The 24,281-nt window shown below is 36.6% G+C and overlaps 1 protein-coding gene across 2 annotated transcripts in view; it reads right to left on the bottom strand.

Annotated features, from left to right (window-relative positions):
- RPS6KA5 (ribosomal protein S6 kinase A5) overlaps window positions 1-24,281 on the bottom strand; it is a 79,059-nt gene that overhangs the window by 12,063 nt on the left and 42,715 nt on the right. For both annotated transcript variants that reach the window (XM_033062084.2, XM_033062085.1), the window contains 10 exons: window positions 23,526-23,629; window positions 15,544-15,694; window positions 14,185-14,346; window positions 12,805-12,930; window positions 11,934-12,067; window positions 8,825-8,918; window positions 6,429-6,599; window positions 2,357-2,548; window positions 1,814-1,973; window positions 712-875 (listed from right to left, as the gene is read on the bottom strand). In XM_033062084.2, coding sequence (XP_032917975.1) covers window positions 712-875; window positions 1,814-1,973; window positions 2,357-2,548; window positions 6,429-6,599; window positions 8,825-8,918; window positions 11,934-12,067; window positions 12,805-12,930; window positions 14,185-14,346; window positions 15,544-15,694; window positions 23,526-23,629 — 1,458 coding nt within the window. The remainder of the gene's footprint in view (window positions 1-711; window positions 876-1,813; window positions 1,974-2,356; window positions 2,549-6,428; window positions 6,600-8,824; window positions 8,919-11,933; window positions 12,068-12,804; window positions 12,931-14,184; window positions 14,347-15,543; window positions 15,695-23,525; window positions 23,630-24,281) is intronic.

The following is a 24,281-nucleotide window of genomic DNA, read 5'->3' as shown; positions in this document are numbered from 1 at the left end:
ATATATGGACAAAGTTCGGAAATTTGCCGACTCCCGGAGGTGTGTCTTATGATCCGGTGCACCTTATAGTCGTGAAATTACTGTACTTCCTTTTTCTCTCCTTCCCAAAAAGCACTCACAAGAATTTCAGCAAAAATCTACTCCATTTTGATTTATTCTCTGTAGAGGGTATAATGAGAATCAACACTATGTTTGTAAAATACAGTTGCAGTTCAAGTAATTTTAACAAATTTATCATAGTAGACAAGCAAGTCCACTAAAAAAACATCCATTATATAAAAAACATGAGCTAAATATATTCCAGAAATTCTACCTCAATTTAGTAACCATAAGGACAAAAAGTCAAATAGTTCAGTTAAATATAAAGTTTCTTCTCTTTTTTTTAAACAAAAGTTTGAAAACCATTTAATAGATTTCTCTAAGAAATAGAATACTTTTTATAGCTGTTTCAAGAACAGCACTCAATGCCTGAATCCTCATGACTATAAATATCTTGAAGAAATTTATTATTCTTGCTTCATCATTCATATTTTCATGTACTCCATCTGAGATGTTATGAGGAAATGTTATGGAGGAAAAAAAATCCAGCTATAAGCATATACTGAATTATAAGGACAGATATGTATTGTTGTTAAGAGAAAACATTTACAAATCTAGATGACACATCTACCACAAAACATAGCACATAACATAAAATTTCTCAGAACTTACATGGAAAGTGGCTTTAACATATGTGTGCACTGCAGCTCCTGAAGAGCCTAAGTTATCAGGTGTCATTAAAGGGTTAGATGAGAGCTGGCTGCCATCCTGAAGCCACTCGTTGTATCTCAGGCTGGACATTTTAATTCTTTTGTTTGGATCCACTGTAAGAAGTCCTAATAGAAACACATTATATTCTTTAAAACTGTCAGCTATTTATCTTTGGTCAGTAGAAAATGCAAATATTTCTTAACAAAATTGTATGCATTGTTTTGATAAGTAACTAATGTCACTATTTATCCTAGGTATGCCAATATTTATTCTAGATAAGGTTCACACAGTGTTATGGTATCATCCTCTTCAGAAGAACTGTAAGAGCAAAAAATTGATATTTAACTGTTTGATAACTCTCATCTCTCTTCACACAAACTCAGAACTACCAAATGATTTCTTCACTTAAAACCTGTCTAGGGTGAAGTTCAAAAGAGTAAACCTCAGATTCCCTGCACAATTCACTCAAGTCTGAATCTGGAAATCCCCACATTTTTGGCAGAAAAATTCCTTACAAGTCTGCTTCTGCAGAAATTCAGAACTACATCTGAGTAGCATTAAGGTAGGTGTCTAGCTCATAATGAAAACATAATTGGATGCTCAAAAGCTTAGGGGAACCAAAGCACAGCAAATGTCAATGAAGTAGTGAAGTAGCTCAGACATAGTCCTGGTACAGGAATTAAAAAATAGCCAATGGGAAAGAAATAGTAATAATTAATTTTCTGCAAAAGCTTAGCTTTTAAGACATTTATCTCATAACAGAAAAACTCTGCTTTTAAATGTTATGAGTTCACCTTTTCTGAAGCTCTGCAGTTCCTTCTAACCCCACTAACCTTATCAACATCTTACCACATTAGAAAACTGCTGGGGGTTCAAGCAACTTGTAATGTATTCTGATGTGTCCATCACTACCCATTGCTTGTATTAGAGATCAGTACATAGCTCAAGTTATGCATACTGCTCTGTCAGGTTAGACACTTTGGAGCATCTGGATATGTATTGTTCTCCAAATTTTATCTTTTTAAATAAAAATAATGTTTATAAAATACTTGTAAATCCCTACCTCGAATTAACTCTTTAGCCTCCTCAGAAACATTTTTCCAAGCCTCTCCTTCAAAGGAAAATTCTCCCTTTTTTATTTTCTTCATAATTTCCAATGCACTGGTACATGTTAAACTTCTGTCTTGAGACTGAAATGGTACCTGTCCTGACAGCATTGTGTACTGTCACAAGAAAAAAAGCAGTATTAGAAAACACAGTATATTTCTAGCCAACTCTGTTGCTAAATATGAAATACAGGTTGATTCCTTCTCTGAATTGAAACTGTAGAAAGATTATATGGATGCCTGTAAAATCCCTTAGCAAGCATATATCTTTTTGAGAAGATGACTGGACCAAAAATGTCAAATTTTATTTCCAACTTGGTAAAAAAACATTCTGCTCCTGGAATCCGTCTTTGCAACATACGATTTGTGCAACAGCATTTTCACCTCCCTTGAATTTAGCATGTACCCAATTTATGCCTGAAATCATCTCAAGTCCACTGCATTTTAACAAAAAGTAAATACATACAATAAAATGATAGTTAAAAACCTCAATCACTCACCAAAATGACCCCCAAACTCCACAGATCACAAGACTCATCATAACCATTGTGATTCAAGAGCTCTGGGGCAGCATAATGAAGAGTAAAACACGGAGTCTTAAGAGGTTGATTATCAGGTGGTTTTAAACGAGCAAAGCCAAAATCAATTATCTTTATTTCTGAATTATCAGTTTCATCTGTAAATAGTAAATTCTGAAAAGCAAAGACAAACATCAATATTACCACTGGGTAGAAAACTTGATATTATTATTTTACTACATCTATCACAACAGAAAATTTTCCATTATTTACAGGAAAGGTGAGCTGTGAGACACTGGGGGAAAAGAAAAGCAGAAATAACAATACTCTGGTTGTATGAAATGTGTTGTATTTACCTGCCCCTGCATACCTGCACGTCAGGGCAGTTCTGGAACAACTAATGAAAATGGATACACAGAAGAGAACAGTGGAGAAAAGAATTCTGAGAACACTGACAAGAAAAAAACCCTAAGACATCAGCATGTCGAGATGGGAGAATTGCCTTCTTCCTCAAACAAAAGCAAATTTTCTTAAGCTTCCACTTCCTTCTGGCACATTGTGAACAACAGCTTTCTTGTGTAGGGGATTCCCACTGCTCCTATCTTGTAACTGAATAGTTTTTGGTACTCAAGTGGTAACACAGTATTACCATGAGGACAATAATGCACAAGAATGCATTTAAAAGCAAAGGATAAAGGTGCACTTTGGTATGAAGCGGTGTTAGGAAGGGCACCAATAAACAACTCAGAGGTTTCACTGAGAGCTGTCTGGCATGACAAAGTCAGTATGGATATGTGGTCTGGAAGAGACCTGGGACCAAGAGCATTCAAGGACTGAAGGTCACATAACAGTCCAACCACAAACCTACTCCTTACACCAAGGCTGAGACATTGGTACAGTAGTCCCTGAGAATTCCAGCTTTACACACTGGAATGTGGCACTTTGGACTTGAAGACAGACAAGTTGTTATCAGTTTGGAAAATATAAGGCAATCTGCTTCTTTTTTCTCCCCTGAGTATTTGTATTTGCCAAGAAAGATACAAGAGGAAAGCTAAGTCACAGAAAAACTGTATGAGGTCAAGATGAATTATAAATTAGACTAATTTCACGACTATAAGGCACACCCTTTTGACTAAAATTTTCCCCCGAACCCGGAAGTGCGCCTTATAGTCTGGTGCGCCTTACATGATGTACAAAGTTGCGACATTTGCCACCATGGAAGTGTGAGCCGTGAGGGAAGCCGGCAGTGCCATGGCAGTCGGGTGGAGGCGGGCCCAGGGGCCCGCAGCACCACCCCTCCCGGGTCCAGGCAGGCCCGGCGGCTGACGGCACCGCCCCTGCCGGGTACAGGCAGGTCCGGGGGCCCACGGCTGCCGGGTTGAGGCGGAGCCTCGGCCAGCAACCGTGCAGGGGGAGCTGGGGGCGGAGCCACGTTGAAAAACAAAAAACAACAAAAAACAACAACAACAACAAAAAAACCAAAACAAAACAAAAAAAGTGCGCCTTATAGTCCGGTGTGCCTTATATGATTTACAAAGTTGCAAAATTTGCCGACTCCTGGGGGGTGCGTCTTATAGTCCGGTGTGCCCTATGGTCGTGAAATTACTGTAATTCTACTCTTCCCTTCAGCTTCTGAGAGATGAACATCATTTTGCTATTGCCTTTACTGTTCAATCTATGAATGCTAGGAAAAGTCTCAGTATTAGAAATCCTATAGTCCTATCTAACTTTGTAATACAAAAGGTGAATGACTCACACAAAGTAATTAATTCCAAACTCATTAACAAGGGTAAAAAATGATTGTTAGACTGCTAGCAGATCAATACAGAGAACCTGGGAGCATTCATTATGGATAAAAGAAAATATCTGCTACAAAAGAGTATGTTGGTATTTTTGCTTTCTGTACTGCTGATATCACTTAATGCACATTCAGAGAAGTTAGTTTTTAATTGCTGTGTAAATCGATCTAAAGGAAGCCTAATTTCAGCAAAAATATTCATGCAGCAAGGAAAAATGATTAATATAATAGGTTTATTTTCTATGGTGATGTTACATACTCTACAAGTAAATAAAGAATGAGTAACATTGGTTTAAAAAGACCTCTCTTATGATAAGAAGCAAATTGGTTATTCTTTCCTTTCATGGAAAGAAAGGTGCAGCCCAAGTACCCTACACCGGGTTCAGGTATTCCTGTTAATTAGGCAAATAAAGCATGTTACAAAACCCTCCACCCCCCAAATATTTACAGCTATACTCCACACATTTTAGGATACATAAAAAACATTTTCACTTATGTTTTGTTGTAATATCATTAGAACTCAGTTTATAGATTAATGATCACAGAAACAGTCCTCCTGAGAGGCTCCAAATATGATCACACATGCTACACAAACTCTTTATTCCTATGACTTCTTTATTTTCTACCAAGTACTTCCACTCTCTTTTGTAGACCAACAAATGTGATCTAATTACTACTGTTAAACAGAAGCCTTGCAGTCCATGAAATTAAACAAGTCTCACTCTTAGTTACATTTAATCAGCCAGACTTTTTTTTAAAAAGAATTATCAGCAGCACATTAGATGTCGAAGTTAAACATCAAAAAATCTGACTGGAATTCTTAGAAAAGCAATAGAATTTCCTATATATCTTTTTACCGAGAAGTGCACTAACCATATCTATATTGGGAAACTGGCATATCCCATACTATGTTCATGTCAGAATCTAAAATAGTAACTTTGAAAATAAGCAGGAAAGAGACAAGCAGGTTAAGTCCAACTTTGTGAAGGCAACGGATTCTGCAAGCTGTTTGCTAACCCTTCATTACTTGGACTTCCCAGACTTCTGTTCTTGAACATAACGTAGAATTGAAGACTGCCTAATTTACCAGCTGAAGCTCTGCTTTACTGTGCCTTTATATTCAAAGTGGCAGTAAGACTAAGATGATAGGAACAGAAAGAGAGAAAGAGAGGTTGTTTTCATCCTTTTAATAACTACGTGTTTCAAAAGCTGTTTTCTTACCCTGATGATGTAACTCTTGGAAAAAGTTTCTCTGATGACTTTTTCAACTCACACATTAGAATTTCAAAGTAGTCCCTATTTAACTGTTTTCTTAGAACAGGACTCCAGGACAGGGATTCTTTCAAACTCATATACTTTAGATTGGTTTTCAAAAACAACTAGCAACATCTAGAAGACTTCGTTAGCTGTTGAATTGTAATTACTATAAAATACCAAGTCTTTCATATCATAGAAAGTATGTTACAAAAAGTTAAAACATCAGTAGGAATGGTGTTTAATTTTTTAACTCCAACTACAAAAGGAACACCTATTTCCTGGGGTATGATGGCTGATGAACCACCCTACAATATAACATCCTTACTGGATGAATCAACATTAATCTACACTATTTTCAGACTTGAGAAAACGTACATCCCAACTCATTGCTGGCAAAAGCACCCAAGAAAACACTGGCTCCAGGAAGCAGACCAAAGCGAGTGCTCAATTTTATAATACTAAACAGAATGGTCTAGAAGGCACAATATTGCTGAACAAAAATATCAGAAAAGCAGTTACTGAAAAATACATATTAACAAATTGTTTCTTTTGGCAAACTACTGAACTCACTGAAGACAAATCACACGCTTCTGTTAGTGCTCATTTTGTACTTAACTGGAAAAGAAGCCGTACTGAGGAAATTAAGATCAAACAAAAGGTGGAAATATACAGGCAAAACACCCAAGCAACCTAGCTCTGCTTATGAACTGCTTCACACAATAAATACATGCTAGTGAAAAATGTTCCCAAACAGGCAAAGAATGTTTTTTAAGTTAATAGAGAGATTGCTTACAGAACTAAAACTGTTTCCTAACGGTTACTTCTATCTATGAACAGAAAAATATTGACAGAATTTGCTAACTTGAATTGGTCACATCAAATTAAAATACAGAAGTAGAAAACTCTGTAACAAAGGCTGGAGAAACAGAGATACATCACATTCTAGACATTTAATAACTCATTGTCTAAACATATACATATACACACAAGTCACTATACCTCAGGTTTCAGATCTCTATGGACAACTCCTACATCATGCATGTGGCTCACTGCTGAAACAAGTCTGCGCATAATGTGACTGGCTTCAGTCTCACTGAAATGTTTCTTTTTCTGAATACGTTCAAGCAATTCTCCTCCCTTCAGCAATTCCATTACTAGGAAGGTGTGAAGCTGAAACAGTAAAAATACAGCATGTTAGAAATCTAACATTACAAACCAATATTCACTCAGGAGTTAGGTGCTATTGTGACAGGTTCTCATGTTTGAAGAAATAGCACTGCTGTTTGTAGTAATTTGGAAGGCCAAAAAAAAGTACCAAATCTCAGATGGCATTTTCCCCATCAGTCTTGTTGAGACTGAAGAATAATGTCTTGCTCATGTGCACCCATGTTTTGGTGCAATGCCACCAGCTAAATGGATAAATTTGTAGGGAGATGAAAAGGCTTTACTTAGGCTAACAAGTAAAGCTGGTAAAAGCTAAACTTTTGCTTCTTAAGCCTGTTCTGATATAAGGATACGTATCTATTAATACGTATAAAGACTTTAATCACTTCAATGTTATGAAATCCTTTAAAAACATCCTAAAACTTTACCTCTGAAATCAAAGACTATCTAGAACTTGTGATTTTACCTCCTACAGGATAGTAGCCAAAACTACTCCATTATTAGAATTACAATAGGCATCTTCCCAAAAATCAAAGAGCATTTGTTTTAATTAAAAAAAGCAATGGGTTTTTAGAAGGTTGCTCTTTTCAAGGCAATCAATAAGCAGGGACTTTATTGATGACAACACAGGCACACAATCAACTGCAATCCAAATGTCTTGCCATTAAACAAACAGCAGACATCTTAGAACAAGGAAGTGAAGTCAGCATTCTCAAAAGGCAATGGATGTAGGCATGCCATGGCTTCTAGCTCTTTCCTTCAATGAATGACAGTAACAAAATAGTATTTGCAAGCAAAGAAAAAACATTCTGGGAAGCATCCAAAAAAAATGGAATTCAAAGCAATAGTCAGAAGGTGAACACTTTAGATACCAAAGAACAGAAGCACAGCTATGAGGACAGAAAACAGTAACACTTCTTAGAACAACCACAGTGTCTGGTAGTGCTTGAATGATATCCTCTCCTGCAAATTTTTTTTATGCCTTGGGAATATCTGACAGGGAAGTTAGAAAGGATAAAGAGACGTTTTTCACTAGAAAACTTCCGGCACACCAAGAAGCTGCAGCCCAATATTATATAATGTGGAATTTGAACAGACGGGTATTAGAACAAGTTAAAAACGGAAACTTTTTTTATCAAGACAAACTGCAGAAAGGTCAAAACAAGAAGATTTTCACCAGTTTCAGTCTTCAGAATACTGTGCGCAAATAATCTGAAACATAACAGCTGGGACATACCAGAACCAGCTAAAAATACAGTGGGTTGATTGGCTGAGAGCAGCCTATCAGTGGTAGGGCAGTCTGGAGAACCCTTTTTTTAGATTTAATATATTCATTTTACTCAAAAAAAAAGGGAAGAAATGTCCTGTTCTACACATGTGTACTCATACTGTCCATATATGTAAAAAAAGGGCTTTCTTGTCATTAAAAATTGCAGTACAGACATGGTATCCTCTCAGTTAATTTTAAAGTGCTAAACTTGAGCTCTCTGCTGGTCCCAGTACAAACAGCATGAGAGGGACAGACTGGGATATGTGGAGAAGCAGGAGACCCCTTGTTCCATTACAAAATTATAGACCAGAATCACAGAGTAGTCTAGGTTGAAAGGGAGCTGTACAGGACATCTGGTCCAAAACCCCAGTTCAAACCAGGGCCAACTCCCAACTCAGATCAAATAATTTTTTATTACATACTGTGGAGTTTGTATTACATTAAAGGAAAAAGACAATTAAGGTATCTAACTCAATTGATCTTAATAGATTTTCAAATAGAGGCTCTACTTTCACATTTGGTAATTTGGCAAGCTATTTGATTATCTCCATTAATTTACTAATGTGCAGGAAAATAGAGACATAATCTCTGTATGTAGCATTTCTAAATTAATTCACAAATACCGTTTTAAGATTTATAATAACCCTGGGGGAAAGGTGATAACACATTCCAGTATCATAGATAAAGAAAGTGGGCCATGAACACACTGTATGGTGATAAACAAAGACAAAACAGAAAAATGAACAGAATCTGAGCCTCTAATATTTTCACATACAGTTTTGATTTGCTAGAGTAAGATTGTTTGAATGCAGAATTTCTGCTTCATTTTCTATACTGACTAGACAAAAGCCCTAGGAAAAAAGTTGCCTCCACCATTACAGTATGCTTAAGTGCATAAAGTTCTTGGGAAAACACATGGCAATATGTTTGGTAGGTGGTGATTACAGTTTATTCAAAATACCTGGTCATGAAAAACTTCATGTAACTTCACTACGTTCGGGTGTCCTTCACAGAGTCTCAGAGCTGTTATTTCTCTCTGGGTGTTGGCTTCCATTCTGGAAAAATTGAGCAGTCATTTTGTACCAATTTTACTGAGAAAATTGCACATTCCAAGTGTTATTTAACTGCTTGTAATTCATATTTTTTTACTATTACAACCACTTGAACACAATTAAATGCATATTAAAAGTAAGTGGAGAAAAACTCTCCCCGTAACCCTGCAATTTAATCCATTAAAAAACCCACACCCAATTCAAACAATCATTTTAATGCAGCTGCAACTTCCTACAGCAAAAGCTGATGTGATATAGAATAGTTTCAATCTAAAAAAAACCATGCCCTTAGTCCAGAGCAATTTGACTTCACCTCTGTTACTACCAATACTTGTTAGTTCACCTTGACCTTGGCCCAATCCTTTTCCATACTTAATGGGGACAAGTACTTCCAAAATGATATGGAAACTATGAGCTCGACTAGAAAAAGAGTAACATCATCTATATATGAAATGTGTTATACAAATGAGCCTCTAAACAGATCATTGTAAAAATTTGAAATGGAAGAGATAAGAGACTATCTCCAGAGAAAAATAATTGTGTAAGTTCTTTCAAGTACTGAAATCTATAGACATAAAAACTAAAAATGGTGATCGGTAAAAAAAAACTACATGAATGGTGACAGAGCAGAACCTTTTTTTTCACTGGCTAGATATATTGATTTATTTGTGGCAAATAATGCCTGAAAATTTCTGCCATCACTCTCTCAGAGAAAGGCTAATCCTGTACTGATTTAGAGGATGGCTTTACAGGTAACAGGTACAGATACAATCTTTCACCACAGATGTTCTTAATTTTTGATTGCTTTTTTCTTCATAATTAGGATGAGAACCACAATGAGAATCCTGTGCAAGAGAATTCTGTCTTTCTGCACGCCTCATATAATCAACAAGTAAACTAAACTGTTCCACCTGCATCTCTGCTGCTGAAGTTTTTAACTGAAAGTGACTTGTGGTCCTTAAGGAATTAAAAAAACCTGACCTTGGAAAAAGATGAAAAAGGTTCAGTATCATGAGAATAAACCCCTGAAATTTGTACATGGGCTTTTCTGAGTATTTCCCCTCCATAAATAGCTACCATCTCAGATTGTAAACAATCTTATGAGAAACAAATGGGATGCTCCAAAAACAGTAACTCAGGTAGGTTGGCTTCCGTGGTCATCACACAAAGATAAACCTAAAATTGTTGGCTGGGTGCAGGTTCAACACTATTAAAAAGCAACACCACAGAGGAACTGTTCATCTGAGCTTTCACCTCAAGTATCATGAAAAGATTCCCTTTTTGGGCATGTTTGCCCGGTAGGATGACTTTGAGGCAAAGAAGTTGCGAAAAACTTACTACACTTCTTTTAGCAATATTTAGCGGTGTGAACGATCCTCAGAACAATATTACTTACAGATTCTAGTTCAAGTTGGATTTTGGCCAACTGTTCAGAGTGTGGGTTTACTGCTAACTCTAAATATTACTGTACAAATATGCTGAGTCTGTTCATACCCTGCAATCCTAAAAAAAAAATAAAGTCTCTGCATACAGATCACTTCTTACCTTCATTTAGCCTGAGCCACCAAGATGAAGGAGAAAGAGCAAAAGAACCCATGAGCAGTATAATTCAGGGACATAATTTCTAAAACTTAAGTTCTAGGAAAAAAGTCAATACTCATCCACTTACTTATCCAGAAACAAAATACATGTTACGTTACGATGAGATGGGAGCACTAACCTACAGCTCTGCTGGTACCACAGAAAAAAACTTGTAAGTGTGGATACCTGGCAGAGATCTCCACATTAAAATACCCAGTGTAGGGGTCTACCACACACCACTTACGGTCTTACTATAATGAGTGAAATTCCCGTGAATCCATCTTACAGGGTGAGCTAGTTCACTGTAACATACATACCTAGAGTAGGATTCAGTGGCCTAAGCATAGGAAGGAAGAGCCTGGAAGATGACATCAGCCATGAAGACATCTACAAAAAGGTAGTAGTCACAAGACTGATGGGAACCGGAGGACAGAGAAGACACCAATGCTAAAATGGCACTATGCAGATGTCCATGTTTAAGTTACTGAATCCCACTTCTAGTGTAAGACAGTATTAGGCAGGCTTCCATTAATTTAGTAGACCTCAGAAAATTAACTCAGACACCTACACTTCGGCTTCTATTTCTTGAACTTGTACTATTGAAAAAGTGTATCATGAAATGACAGACACTTAAGTCTGGCGGACAGCTTCTTCTAGGGTCTGGAAAAACAGATATACAGCCAAATGTCTTGGGCAAGAGATCACTGTGAAGTATCATTCTGATAGCAGAATATTTCTACTCTCCTGCCAGCATTCTACAATGCACTAGGGATGTACTTACTAACGAACTCTGCAAAATGAAGGCAAAAAACCCATCTGCTACTCAAAGAATCCCTTATCTTTATTTTTCTCTGGGTAAAAACTCCAGAGATATTCATTCTGGAAGAGAACCAGATGGTACCTGTGTTCAAAGCAAGTCAGCTGCTTTCACTGTGGTGTTCTCCTCAGAACACCCAGGAAACAAGATGCAATTTACAATTCCATAGTCTAATTCCATTTTATGCACACACACGCACATTTAGATCTGAGGCAATCCACACTGCAGACCATTCTTAAAAGCAGTATCCCAGGCAATCAATTGGGTTGCTTAGGAAAGGGAGTTAGCAGAAGCCTACATTCAGTTCATTTAAGTCTCAAGATCAAAGAACCTTATACCTTACTTTGTTAGGAACTAAATCAGGGGAAATATAACTAGGAACCAGAAAAGTACTCTCTAGGTTTCTTCTTGTGTCCCAACTAGAATAACATTTTCTTTTCAAAGACTCTCAGAATCTTTTAACAGCCATAAGATTACTATAGGTTTCTGAAGATTCATAGAGCAGGAAATAATTTTAAAGTTATTTTTCTACTTCCAAAAATGTAGTGAACATTATTCTACTCCATGGGTGACAGTAAGCAAAGAAAATATTTTTTTATTGTCTTATAGAATATTTATACCTTTTGCTAATTATTTTTACTGCATACTCTTGGCTAGTTTTCTTGTGTAAGCACTTTCGACAAATCGAAAAACTTCCTTCTCCCAATGGTTTCTCTTTCAGATCCAGTTCATAATGATGATAAAATGGAGAGTCCTGTTAGGAAACTGTCTGTATTTAGTTTTGCAGAATACTTTTAGTATACACAGTCAAAGACAAAGAGTAAAATGTCATGAAAATTTTTCATCTACATTTAAAACTGTAAAAGAGCTCTCTTTTTATTAAAATATAATCTTGAATTTTATTGAATAAAATGCATAAACATTATTCTAACAATCAAAGAGTAAAACTTACACTACATTAAACAAACATAACCATTAAATAAATAATTACTACTACAACAGTTGCAGATACAAAATATTCAGACAAACAGGATCAAAGATGGTCATACATACATCCATCCACATAACTACGTGTTCATTTGAGGACATCGCAATAGTGTGTGTTCTTATAAGGCTTCACACAACTATACACTCTTTTCAGTAAATACAACATAGACAGAATTATTATATACTTAAAGTAGTTTCAGAAATATCTGCAGTGGTTGGCTGAATAAGAACTATCAGGAGTCATTAATATTAATACTATACTTCAGTCTTCTAGAAAACTAGACAATCATTTCTCAAATTAAACTTCAACCACTTCTTAAGAGTATCACATGCAAGATGTGACGGATCATCAGATGCTTGAATCATCTGAGAAGCCATTACAGAGAATTGATAAATGAATGATGACTATTTTGTAATCTGTAGCCTGTCTTATGATTGCTGTTAGGGAAATTATACACAGTTTTAATTTAACCAAATTAATTTAAGTCTTGATATTATTATTACCTTCAACATAGCACTTCTGGCAATAGTTGTAGTTCCAGGTCGCTCATCCCCCACATAAAACTGAAAAGGATCTACTGTAGCTGCATTGCGTTTAAACAAAATAGAAGGTGCAACGAAAGAATATCCCTATGAAATTAAAACATCAGAAAAGGATATAGCTTGATACTGTTGCACATAAACTACTATAATACACATGGAACATCAGAAGTTTCAGAAGTATTTTTTCAAGAAATCTGAATTTTTGTATCATAATGAAGAAATCGTAACTTACTCTGTTCAACATGAATAGGTATCTTCCTAGAATTAGTTATATGATTCTCCACAGTTAAAGACAAAATAATAATACGACAAGAATTCTAATTAATGCTAATCTGGCTTAGCTACAATTGCTTTACAATAGCGATAAAGGCTCATACTTCAAACTAGTCAGCTTCCCAGGACACCCTAAAGTTAAAGCATGAAATAGTTTGCATGTTGTGACATAAGCATCAAACAATTTTAAATGGATAAACTTTATATCAATGTTTGTGGGCAACGATGTGCCCAGTTTGAGTACCAAAATAACAACAGCTGTGACTACCACTGCAGGGTGAATCAAATGTTATTAAGACATGCATAACGTGGTTGCTACAGTCACTGTGAATCTAACAAGTTCCAAAATATGACACTACGTTCCTGTACCCTAAGGATTAAACCCTCAAAAACAGACAATAAAAAAACAACAAAGCACAAAGAGGAGAGAAGAGAAAGCAATCCAAACTGCTGTTCACCTCTGCAGCTTTGGTACCAAGTTGGCTGCACATGAGCTGTTTATGCCCATTTGACATTCAGAGCATGTAGTCTAAGAAGGGATTATTCTTTAATAGCATGGAGGGAACAGTAAGGAAAGCTTTGTTACTCATCTGGATACATCAGTCGTGCGACTAGAGCACTCCTACAAAACATGGAGGACCTACTTTCAGCTCTGCAGGTAGCTCCCACTTTCCAAAGGATGACTTCAACTAGCACATAATGTGGAAATGGGTGAACTACATTGCTCTTGTCGAAGCTGGCAGCCCAGGCTGATGGAGTCAAGATGACAAGACTCATAAGGTATGAAGAATCAATAAAGAACAGACTGACTTTAGTCCAGCAAGTATTCAAGTAATTCAGCTGGGAATGGAGAAACAAGGAATTTTATATTTGCAGTAGGACTGTTTCCACCTTTCTCATTTTGCAATTGTTGAACAAAAAGCCCTGGGAACTGGGACTAGAAATTAGACAATTAATTCCAAAAACTTAATAGGCAGGAGGTGGGAAGGGGGGGGGGGGAAAAAGTGATCTATACATGAGGAATTGTTCAATAATATCTTTTTAAATTAATTTGAGTTATTAAAATACCTGAAATATTCTTTCTGAAGTCTGAGGGGTTGCTGCAGGAGAGTACGTTGGATCCATTTCTGTAAACTCTTCTGCAAAATTACTGACATCCAATTCATCTCTGATTACTGGTTTAAATGGAGCTGGTATTTTTTTGGCAGCTAAGTCTTCCCAGTTCATATTCTAAACAAAAAACAAGAAAATAAATATGAATTAAATGAAACTTTTACAGAAAGATATATTGGAAAGAGATACTTGTCCAGACACACCATCATAACTGCCTTTGCCCTTTTCCACAAGCAGATGAAAAACATTCAAATTATGCTCTACTAATTACTTAAAGGCAAGCAGTATCATACTTATTTGTACGTAGACAGGATCCAATCAAAAAGAAAATCAACATAATTAAATTTAACAGTGGAGATGTGCCAAACAATTAGTATGATAGTCCTTGAATTTCTTCCTCTATTTCAGAAGAAGTAATATTTGTATTTTTGTAAGCCAAAGCACATGCACGTAGTATCTTCAAATTTTCATTGCCAATTTCTATGCTTAATTACTGATGTCAGCTTTCAGATCCCTGAGAGCATAAACCTCCAGATTTTTACTTAAAGGCATGACTAGAAAAAGGAAGCACAGAAATGGCAGTTACGAGAAAACTGCCCTGTTACTGTAAAGGAGTGGAACTGAAATTAAGTTAAGAATAGAAAGTGCTATATGATGACAAAATGTATCACCCGAAATGAACAGTGAATTAAGGAAGTTTAACTCTGTTTAACTCTAGTTAACTTCAGAAGCACCATCAATACGCAATTAGTTTTTTCAAAGAAAGCACACAATTTTAACCACAGTGGATAGAACGCTACAGGTGATAAACACAATCTTCATCATGGTTTGAAAGCAAATATTAATACACTGCAATCTGAACAGAATTAAAAGTTACTAAACAAGACTAAAGATTTAATTAGGCCAAGGAAAATAAAGGAGTTTAGTGAATTTCATCAATATTCAAATTTTACTAATAATGCTAGTGGTGATCTTTAGAAAATCCTTTCAAACAAAAACCCAACAGACAAAACAACACACTTTCAATGTTTTGCATTACACCTTCTAATTTAAGCAATGTGTCTTTTTGGCTTCTTCAAGTAAGTGATAGATAGAGATAGAATATATTAAAAACCTAGCATACCTTTTTAGTACACACAAAATTCATACATACAAATACAGGGATATTCTCACTAACTTCAGTGCAATTATTCATGCAACTAATATATCTCTAAGTTGTTCTGTTAACAGAACAACAGAATTTCCTTAGACTTTGATTTCATATGCACTAATGCAGAATAAGTAGGATCTGGTGAGTTTTGTTATTTACTTTACCTGGAAAAATGGATGCTGTTTGATTTCATCAGCATCGGTGGGACCACAACCTAGTCTCTTCTTGGGATCTTTCACTAGAAGCCGTTGAATGATATCCTTAGACAGAGCACTCATATCTTGTGGATAAGGTGGCTCACTTTTTAATATTCTCCTTTAAAACAAACAAAATAACAATGTGGTAATTACCCAAAATGTTGACAGTTAAAGAGTTACCATACTAATAGGAGCTTTAACATTCCATTTAAACTTCTATTGTACCCAAAAGCAGGAGGATGACAAATATGAAACCAACCTTTTTTTAAATAAAGGTTTATGGAACTGCTGACATGAAACATAACATCTGAAAAGATAAATTTTGTAACTCAATACACAAAAGGAGAAAAATCCTCATTTCACATACTGAGTTTACAATTTAAAAGAAGTCTCACATCTGCTACAGACAGCTCCACAAAGAAATCAACTTGATGCCTAATAGCAGTCAAACAAAAAATAATTCCAATATTAAAAAGTATTAGAAAATAAAGGGAAAAAAATCCCATATTTGGGCCATTGAAGGTTTGCCTTCACCCTCTGTGTTGTGTGCAATGCTCATGCCCTTGTCTCAAAAGAAGGCACATAACTAGAAAAGTTTTAGAAAACAGTAATAAGACTAATCAGAAACATAGAATTAGTTTTATAGGAAGTTTTATAAAAAGGCTAGGACTATCCAATTTACTGAAAAGATGACTCAAGGGAGGCGAGTCTTTCCTCATATTGTCATCAGCCCTTTGCTGGACTCTCTCTAATATGTCCAATATATCACTCCCTTCCACCGGAGAGACTGCAACCAGTACTCCAGATATGGCCAAACCAGTACTGAGTGGAGAGGAAGGAGGACATCCCTCAACCTGATGACGCTTTGTGTAATGCAGCCCAGGATATCACTTGCTGCCTTTGCCACAAGGCCACACTGCTGGCTCATGTACAGCTTGGTGTTTACATAGCCTATTGCATACTCTCAACTGTAATAACTTCACAGTAGGGCTTACAGTGCCTCCACTAAACACAAACTGAAAGATTTTGAATCCATGCGAGACTGAGACTGAAATGACATGAATTTGTGGCACTACTAAGATCTCAACTATTAAATGTTTCTGCCAGAGCTTAAGTTGATCACTGCAGGACATCACTAAATTTTGTTTAGTTACTACATGACATATCCTTAGTTACCCCATGAGAAAATCTTTATCTTGAAATCTCTAGCTTCTTGGATTAGTCCAAAAATAGATGTAGTTTGCTTCCTAAATAATCCTGTTCTGGCAGCGTGGCAGGACAAAACCAAGTTAAAAATGTGCATATCCCAGGGGTAGCTTCCACAGACAGTATCCATTACCAAGCAACAAAAAGACAAAGTAATCTAACCTCTTGGTTTAAGTAATTCTAAAAGGAATTAGGAAAGTACAGTCTGAGTTTTATGATGGTGTAGAGGTCCAGGATTGTTTTTTAACAGTATGAATATCTGCCAGTAAGGGTCCAAATCAGTCTTCCTGCTAGCAGAAGTAACCATAAGACTTCTCTTGAACTTCTGGACACATTTCACTTTGCAGAAAAGGAGATGAAAGCACAATATTATCAAATTATTTGTTAATTAGGGATGTTAATGCCAAATTTAAGCACTACTAAAAGTATTCTCATACTGCAGGAGTGGTAGAGAAGTAAAGATTCAGTCTCTTCTGAAATCACCCAGTTTCAGAAAGCAGGTAAGGAAATAAGAAAACCCTCCTGTTCTAGAGACAGAAGACAGGACACCTTGACAGAAAAATTACTTTATTTACAGGTGAGCCAATGAAATCTACAATGTTTTCATAGTTTGAAAATCACTGTAGTTCAAGAGGTCTGAAGAAGCTTCTTTATCAACCTTTCTGATAAAAGAATCAAAAAGGTATGTAACAAAGATCCTGGAAAACAAGTTCTCTTTAGGCTCTTGGAAGGGAGAAAACCCCTCCAATCAATATTTTTTTAAACTGACTTCTAAACCAATGAGATTGAAACTCTGGGATGTCCTTAGAAATCAAAAGGAAAATTCTAGAGTAAGTTCTCTTCCACATACTCTAGGAACCTCCTGAATTGTTTCCTCTCTGCTGTACTGTTATTTCCAGTAGACATACAGTGAGAAATATCTTCCATCTCTTGTTCCTCCTAGAACTCACTGCAGAAAAGGCAGAATTTTGCCATATTCCATTACAAGAAGATTCATGTGAGTTCCCAGCGGCTTTAATGAAAAAATATTTTTGAGGTTGACTGATACTAGAAAACACTGATGATACCCTGGATTGTTTCACAGAGCCATATTACAGAGGTAGTGAAGACCATAGCTACCTTCTTTAGAAGTTTCAGGAACTACATAAAATTACCACGGAATTGAAGTATGTGAAGCTGCAATCACATTAACTAGGATGGAAATCAAGTTGCCAGAAAAGACTGATCAGATTGGATCAACAAGTGAGAGAGCAGAAATTGTGAAGCAGCTCGATCAAATGAAGAGAGTCTGGTATCACTAGTTCAGGATTACTGAAGTGCTGTACTGAAGGTTACTCAAGGCTCTAACAGTAGCCCATACAGCGTTCTGAGGAAGGAAGCTGCATGTATCAAAATCCTTTCTGGGATGCGTGTGCTTCTGTAAAGAAACTACAGCCCTTAACATTAGTGACCCTCTTTTCTCAATCACCACCATCCTTCTGTACATGTCATGTTTATGGGGCTGTCCACATTGCTCATGACAGTGATCTGGTAACAGCGACAGATGCAAGTAGGAAGAATTAAGTATCCCAAGTAGCAACTGGGAAAGTTGAATGAATATTCTGTTGTATTTATCATTTTTCCTGGGCTGGTATAAGCCCTCTCAACTGGGACAAGCTGAGATTACCCTGCTGATGAGAGAACTCTGGCTGTACTGAACCCTTGCAGAAACCACCCACTGCATATGTCAAAAAGTTTAACACTTCGCATGAATCATTTCTATCTTAACTTTGACTATGCAGAACTAGAAGCAACCCCACTGGTACTGTCTTTCAGGAATTTGGGTTCTGATGAGCTTTCCCTACAAATACTACAGACCAAGAATACACGTAAAATGCAAAGGAGACACTAATAAATGATAAGGAAGAAAAGGAGATGCCTAACCTAATCCTACAGTGCCTTGAGAATTGTGTGTCTTGGGGTGATTTATGATGTTAGTCTATTCCCTGACCCTCTGCTTTATGCCCAAAACCAGGTGCTGTATCTTTAAGGGGGGCAGGGAGTAAGCCCTGGGCTCTTTGATGGGTATTTTTCTAAGCCTCACTCCCCAGGTGTCAGGGGTGCTGAGGGGGTCTGGCTTTTTTGCTTGGCTAACTTGATTTTTTTTTGTCAGCCCAGCAAGAAACTTTTTGCTCTTTCCCTAGCCTTGGAGAAGGTGCAGCAGCAACCCTTTGGCAACTTTTCTGAGGTAAACTGGACAGTTTGTTTAACTGTGAGACAAAAGAAAAGGGGACTTGCAAGACAGGAGTCAGTCAGGGCCAGCGAGAGTAGAGGGGCCACTCTGTCTTGGCCCCATACCTCAGAAAAGCCGAGTCAGTGAGAGAAAGCACACTAGCCCCACCTGCTTCAGCTGCTGTGAAGAAGGGACTGACATCATAGAGATTCGTACCTGTTTGCCCGAACTAATGTTTGAATCTCCTCTTTAGTTTTTTGGGTTTTTTCTCCTGAGAGAGGAGCCACTATGTTCTACCTACCATGTGGCAGGCGAGTGTTTTTGTTTTTTTTCTCTCCCTGGCATTCTGGGTTTTTGTTCTGATGCAGGAGCAAGAGGGGTAAGGCCTGACAGTTTAATCTCTAGCATTTATGTATCTTTTTCCTGTGCCTTGTGGGCTTTCAGTCTGTCAATTAATGGCTAGAAAAGGCTCTTTCACTTTCATCCACTAGTACTCATGTCCTATTGGTGGAAAGGGATTGCTGGAACCCTTTTTATGGGAGACAACTCATTCCAGAGCATTTTCTCCTAACTTGTCTCTAAACTGAGATACTGTGTTATAAGCATTATCAAAAAGATACATATCCATCTGGATGTACAGAAAACGAGAAAAGCAACCCCAAGCAGTAACCCTGTTAAAGGGTAAATGGACAAGACTTCCAAAGCTGAGTTTTTACCCACATATTTAAGAATGACCCTGTCACCTTAGAACTACTCATGCTCAACTCTCTAGTTCTTTTGTTCCAACTTGGAGTATATGTATTTATGCCTGTGTTTCCCTGGTTCTAGGCAAATCAGAAACTTAGCTACAATACCTAAAAGTTTAAAGAAACTATCTGTTTTACTGAATGGTTGAACAAATCTCTAGGCAGACTCAATGATGCACTCTGATGTGCATCTAAACATAAAAATGCTGTATGTTATAGATAGGCAGCTAAAAGCTATAGGACAGAATAGTTAGAAGAAATCATGCAAATTAGAAGTTGGATATAATAACTGTTCCATCTTTTAAAAGATCCAGCAATCACTAGAGTGAGTCACTGATTAAAGAAGAAAATCAATAAAGAAGGGCATCCCAGTATACAGTTGTTACGCATCTTCCCAACAGCTCTGTGAAGCAAAGGTTTCTTTGAGGATCATAGATGAAATATCTCCATGGCATCTAAGAGATTGTCAAATTTCAGCTGTCCTCCATGAAGTTTAAACAGTCTAACCAGCTACGTCAAATAAAGACCACGGGTTGCTACTGGTGTTAGTATGCTAATATGGCATCATATGCTTCTATAGATAATTTTATAGATGCATATATCATTAAAAAGCAAAAGTTTTTAAGTATTCATAACCCTAAAGCGGGTAAAATTTTCTAAACTGCAGCACAGCTGCAAACTAGTACTCCAAAACCTTCCTGCTCATTTTAAATCCTATACACGACAGGGCCCTCAAAAGTCAATCCCCTAAAATGGATTTGTCCATCTTTCAATTCAGCTCTACAAACGGCTCATAATCAAAGTGAAAATACTGGGTGTGCACTCAATCCCAGCCCTTGACTATGTTTTTGTAGGATGGCTCTTATCCCGGGCTCTGCAGCAATACAAGTTCAGAACTCTGAAAAATTAAAGGAAAATTTGGGAAAAAGAGAAAAGAACGGGAAGAGGGCACATTAGAAAAGGAGAGAAAATGGAATAGCTATGTGATTTTCTTTTTATTTAATCAAGTTTAATAACCCATAATACAAAGCATGTGAACAAGACATCTTCAGAGACAGAGATAAAAGGCAAAGTTTGCATTTACTTAACTTGAATTTTCCACGAAAAGTCCAGAGTGTTGCCAAAAATATTACGATAAAAGAACAACACAATTTCTCATCAGAAAGAAAAAAAAAATACAAACTACACACTGTTTCCAACACAAGAACTGAACTCTCCCTTGAAGAGATATTTTAGCACAAAGTTCCGTGCTCCAATTTAACACCAGACAGCCATTGTGCCGCACGAGGGAGTAAAATTATCTAAAAATATCTAAGGTTACTCCCTACCTAGGTAAAATAAAAGGACCTGGATCCATTTAGAATATTATTTTTTCCCTAAACTCAGAAAAATAAAACCATGCTTTCAACAGCTTTTGAGCAACTAAAAAACTGAATTCTCTAAGTCTGCTGCAATTGGCATATTTAAGCATATTTAGGTTAACCAATATAATTTCTGGTTTGAACAACCTTGCTATCAAAGACTTTTATAGCAACTCATATCTCTGTGCCAATGCCAGTAATTCCATTATCAGGGCAACTGTCACTATTTGGTATCTGTTTGCCTGCTCTACACTACCCTCAGAGAAAGCTCCAAACACACTCCTGTTATCCCCAATGGTACACAGCAGCCACCATTCCCCAGAAGGTTCCACACAACTCAGTGCAGTAACCAGGGCAGCAGCAATGTTCTCGTATGTTCTTAAAAGGAATGTAATATTCATGACAAACTGCAAACATGTAACACTGAACTTATCCAACAAAGAAATTGTTATCACTGGAAAGGATTTAGGAAAGGATATCACTGGATCTTGAGTATAGGAGTAACACAAGACAGATGAAATCTAGTCTGAAATGCAGTCATATACCGGGAATAAGAAGATTTCAGCTATATAGCTGGGAAGAAGAACTATAAACCAAAGGATCATCAGTTGGAAGTGACAGAAGAGAAAAAGGAATTAGATCAATCAGACCAGCACTGGCATCAAGAAGAAGAACCCAAGAAAAAGAAAGAAGTATTTTTTCGTTCAGATGGTAAATTATTCCTTCCTTTTACCAAGACTTCTTGAAACATCAACAAGAATAAATTGTCCATATGTAAGAAAGAACAACAGACGCTAAGCTAAGAAAAGGCTTTTTCAGGAAACAGGAAGACTGGGGAACATCTTCAATACAGGAAACAGTAAGAAGTTAATTTCTAAATTTATCAAAATAAAAACAAATACTATAGGACTGCTGTCTATAAATGTGCAACATAAACACCCACCAGAACAAAAACAGAGTGAACAGCAACATGGTAAACTTGCCACAACTAAAGAAAGTAAGTTATTAGCTGTCAGAGGACAGATGTTAAACAATCTTGCAGTTACTCGAATTATCAGAAATATTATCTTAAAAAGCACAGAAGGGCCTACCAAAAGAAAGTCAAGTCCTGTAGAATACATAATTTAAAAGTTTCCCAGTTTTTGGGAAACTCTATCTATGAAATTGAGTTCAAGGTTCTCTAAAAAAGAAAAAATTCTTACTCCTTCAGAGTCCCATCTAGTAAATCTTGGGAATCAAAATTACCAAATTCAGCCATGGCATAAATAATGAGTCAACCAAACTTCTAACCTTAAACAGGGCAGAAAGAGCTAACTGACGTTTTAACTGCAATAAAACGACCAAGCGGGTGAAGTCCTGAATTTTCTTTCATTAATGGACTCCTCTCTCCCCTGTATTTTTTCTACTGACTGTTCAAGTTTCCTCTGTGGTAGAGAAGTAAAAACCAATAAACAGGCTTTAATCTCCCAAGAAATTGCCTGAATTTATAAGTAAAATTAATTATCTAGATAACTGAGGTATGTTCTATTATCCATTACAACCTTAAATATCAAGTGATTCCAGGTGAGGGTCAGAACCAGGACAATACCTTCCAACAGAAGCAAGACTATTCTTATGGGGATTGGACTTACAAGCTCATTCTGACATCAGTTAGTAATTTGAGAAATTTAAGAGCTCAACTTCCTGCTCCAAAAGAAATACAGCAAAAGGAAATATTTGGTTTGGGAGAGATTTCAGTAATGTGTTTCAGGAAGCTTATTGCTTTGTCTTTTAAAAATGCTCTAGTGCTTTTACAAAGGTACTGAAAGCAAACCTTTAATACGTGAACATTACTGAATGTAACAAAAAGTTTATATGTAAAAGGTAAGAACGGTATAGTTTATTTCATTTCTGTAAGTATATTCATTTCTTCTCAGCTATGCAAGTGGGGCTAGAAAAGATCTTTGTTTCATGATACACACTAATAAAATTAACATTACTTGTAACAAAAAGGTAGGAGTAGGGTAGATTCTGACACTTAAAATCTGCAGTCTGCCAGAACAAGAACTGATAAAAATGTATCTCTAGTTAAAGATATCTCTAAATGTATTAAGATTTGGAATGTGATAGTTCTATTTACAAACACATTGATATTTAATTTGAGATCCTTTTCAACAGTAAACATGCAACAGGGCTAAGTATCTACAAGGTTGTGGCTCCCACTGTAGCTTAAACAAAACAGGTCTTTTGTAGTCAGTTCTGTTAGCTAGTAAAGCCTATCTACTTTCCAATGTCATTCTACTGAACAGAACTGGAGCACATATAATGTTACCATGGCAGCACTTTCTTTCTAAATTTTAAACTAACAAACTCTCACAAAACATATATTATGGCATAAAGATCATCTGTTAGCAAGCACATACACTTCATTGCTTTGAATCTTACCTAGAAATCTCTGCTTGGGAATTCTTCTCTCCATCAACTGTAAATGGTGATGCTCCAGTTAATAATTCATACATAAGAACACCAACACTCCACCAATCAACAGCCTAGAGAACAACAGTAATTATGTGTGTTATGATACACTGAAGTAAAATGATCAATGAAATATCCATGAAGCATAAACAACTGTGGCATTGACTGAAGGTATTTTCTGCGATAATTTTATATTGAAATCTCTCCACTTAGCTTCTTCAACTAATTTCTCAAGCTGAACTCTTTCCACTGACTACTAAAGCTACTTTTGCTTTCTAGACAGAATTAATTTTGATTTTTACCACTATGATGTGACATGAATTCCAATACACACTCAAAATAAGAGAGGAACCTAAGGCTTGCTAAGAAAGAAGTAGTGGAACTTGAACTTTTATGAACTTGAGAATGAAATTAAGGAATGTTCAAAAGGCACAATTTGAGATCACAGCCCACAGTTAATCAAGGCTCCTGAAAATGCTATTAAATCATAGACTGGTTTGGATTGGAAGGGACCTTAAATACCAATTTGTTCCAATCTCCTGCCATGGACAAGGACACCTTTCACTAGATCAGACTGCTCAGAGCCCAATTCAACCTGGTCTTGAACATTTCCAAGTACAGAGCATTCACAACTTCTCTGGGCAACCTGTTCCAGCACCTCATCAGCCTCACAGTAAAGAATGTCATCCTAACATCTAATCTAAATAGCTCCTCTTTCAGTTTAAA

The sequence above is a fragment of the Catharus ustulatus genome, chromosome 6 (genome assembly GCF_009819885.2).
Source record: "Catharus ustulatus isolate bCatUst1 chromosome 6, bCatUst1.pri.v2, whole genome shotgun sequence".
NCBI classification, from domain to species: domain Eukaryota; kingdom Metazoa; phylum Chordata; class Aves; order Passeriformes; family Turdidae; genus Catharus; species Catharus ustulatus.
Note: the sequence above shows the minus strand (reverse complement) of the source record. Positions and strands in the feature narration are given on the sequence as shown.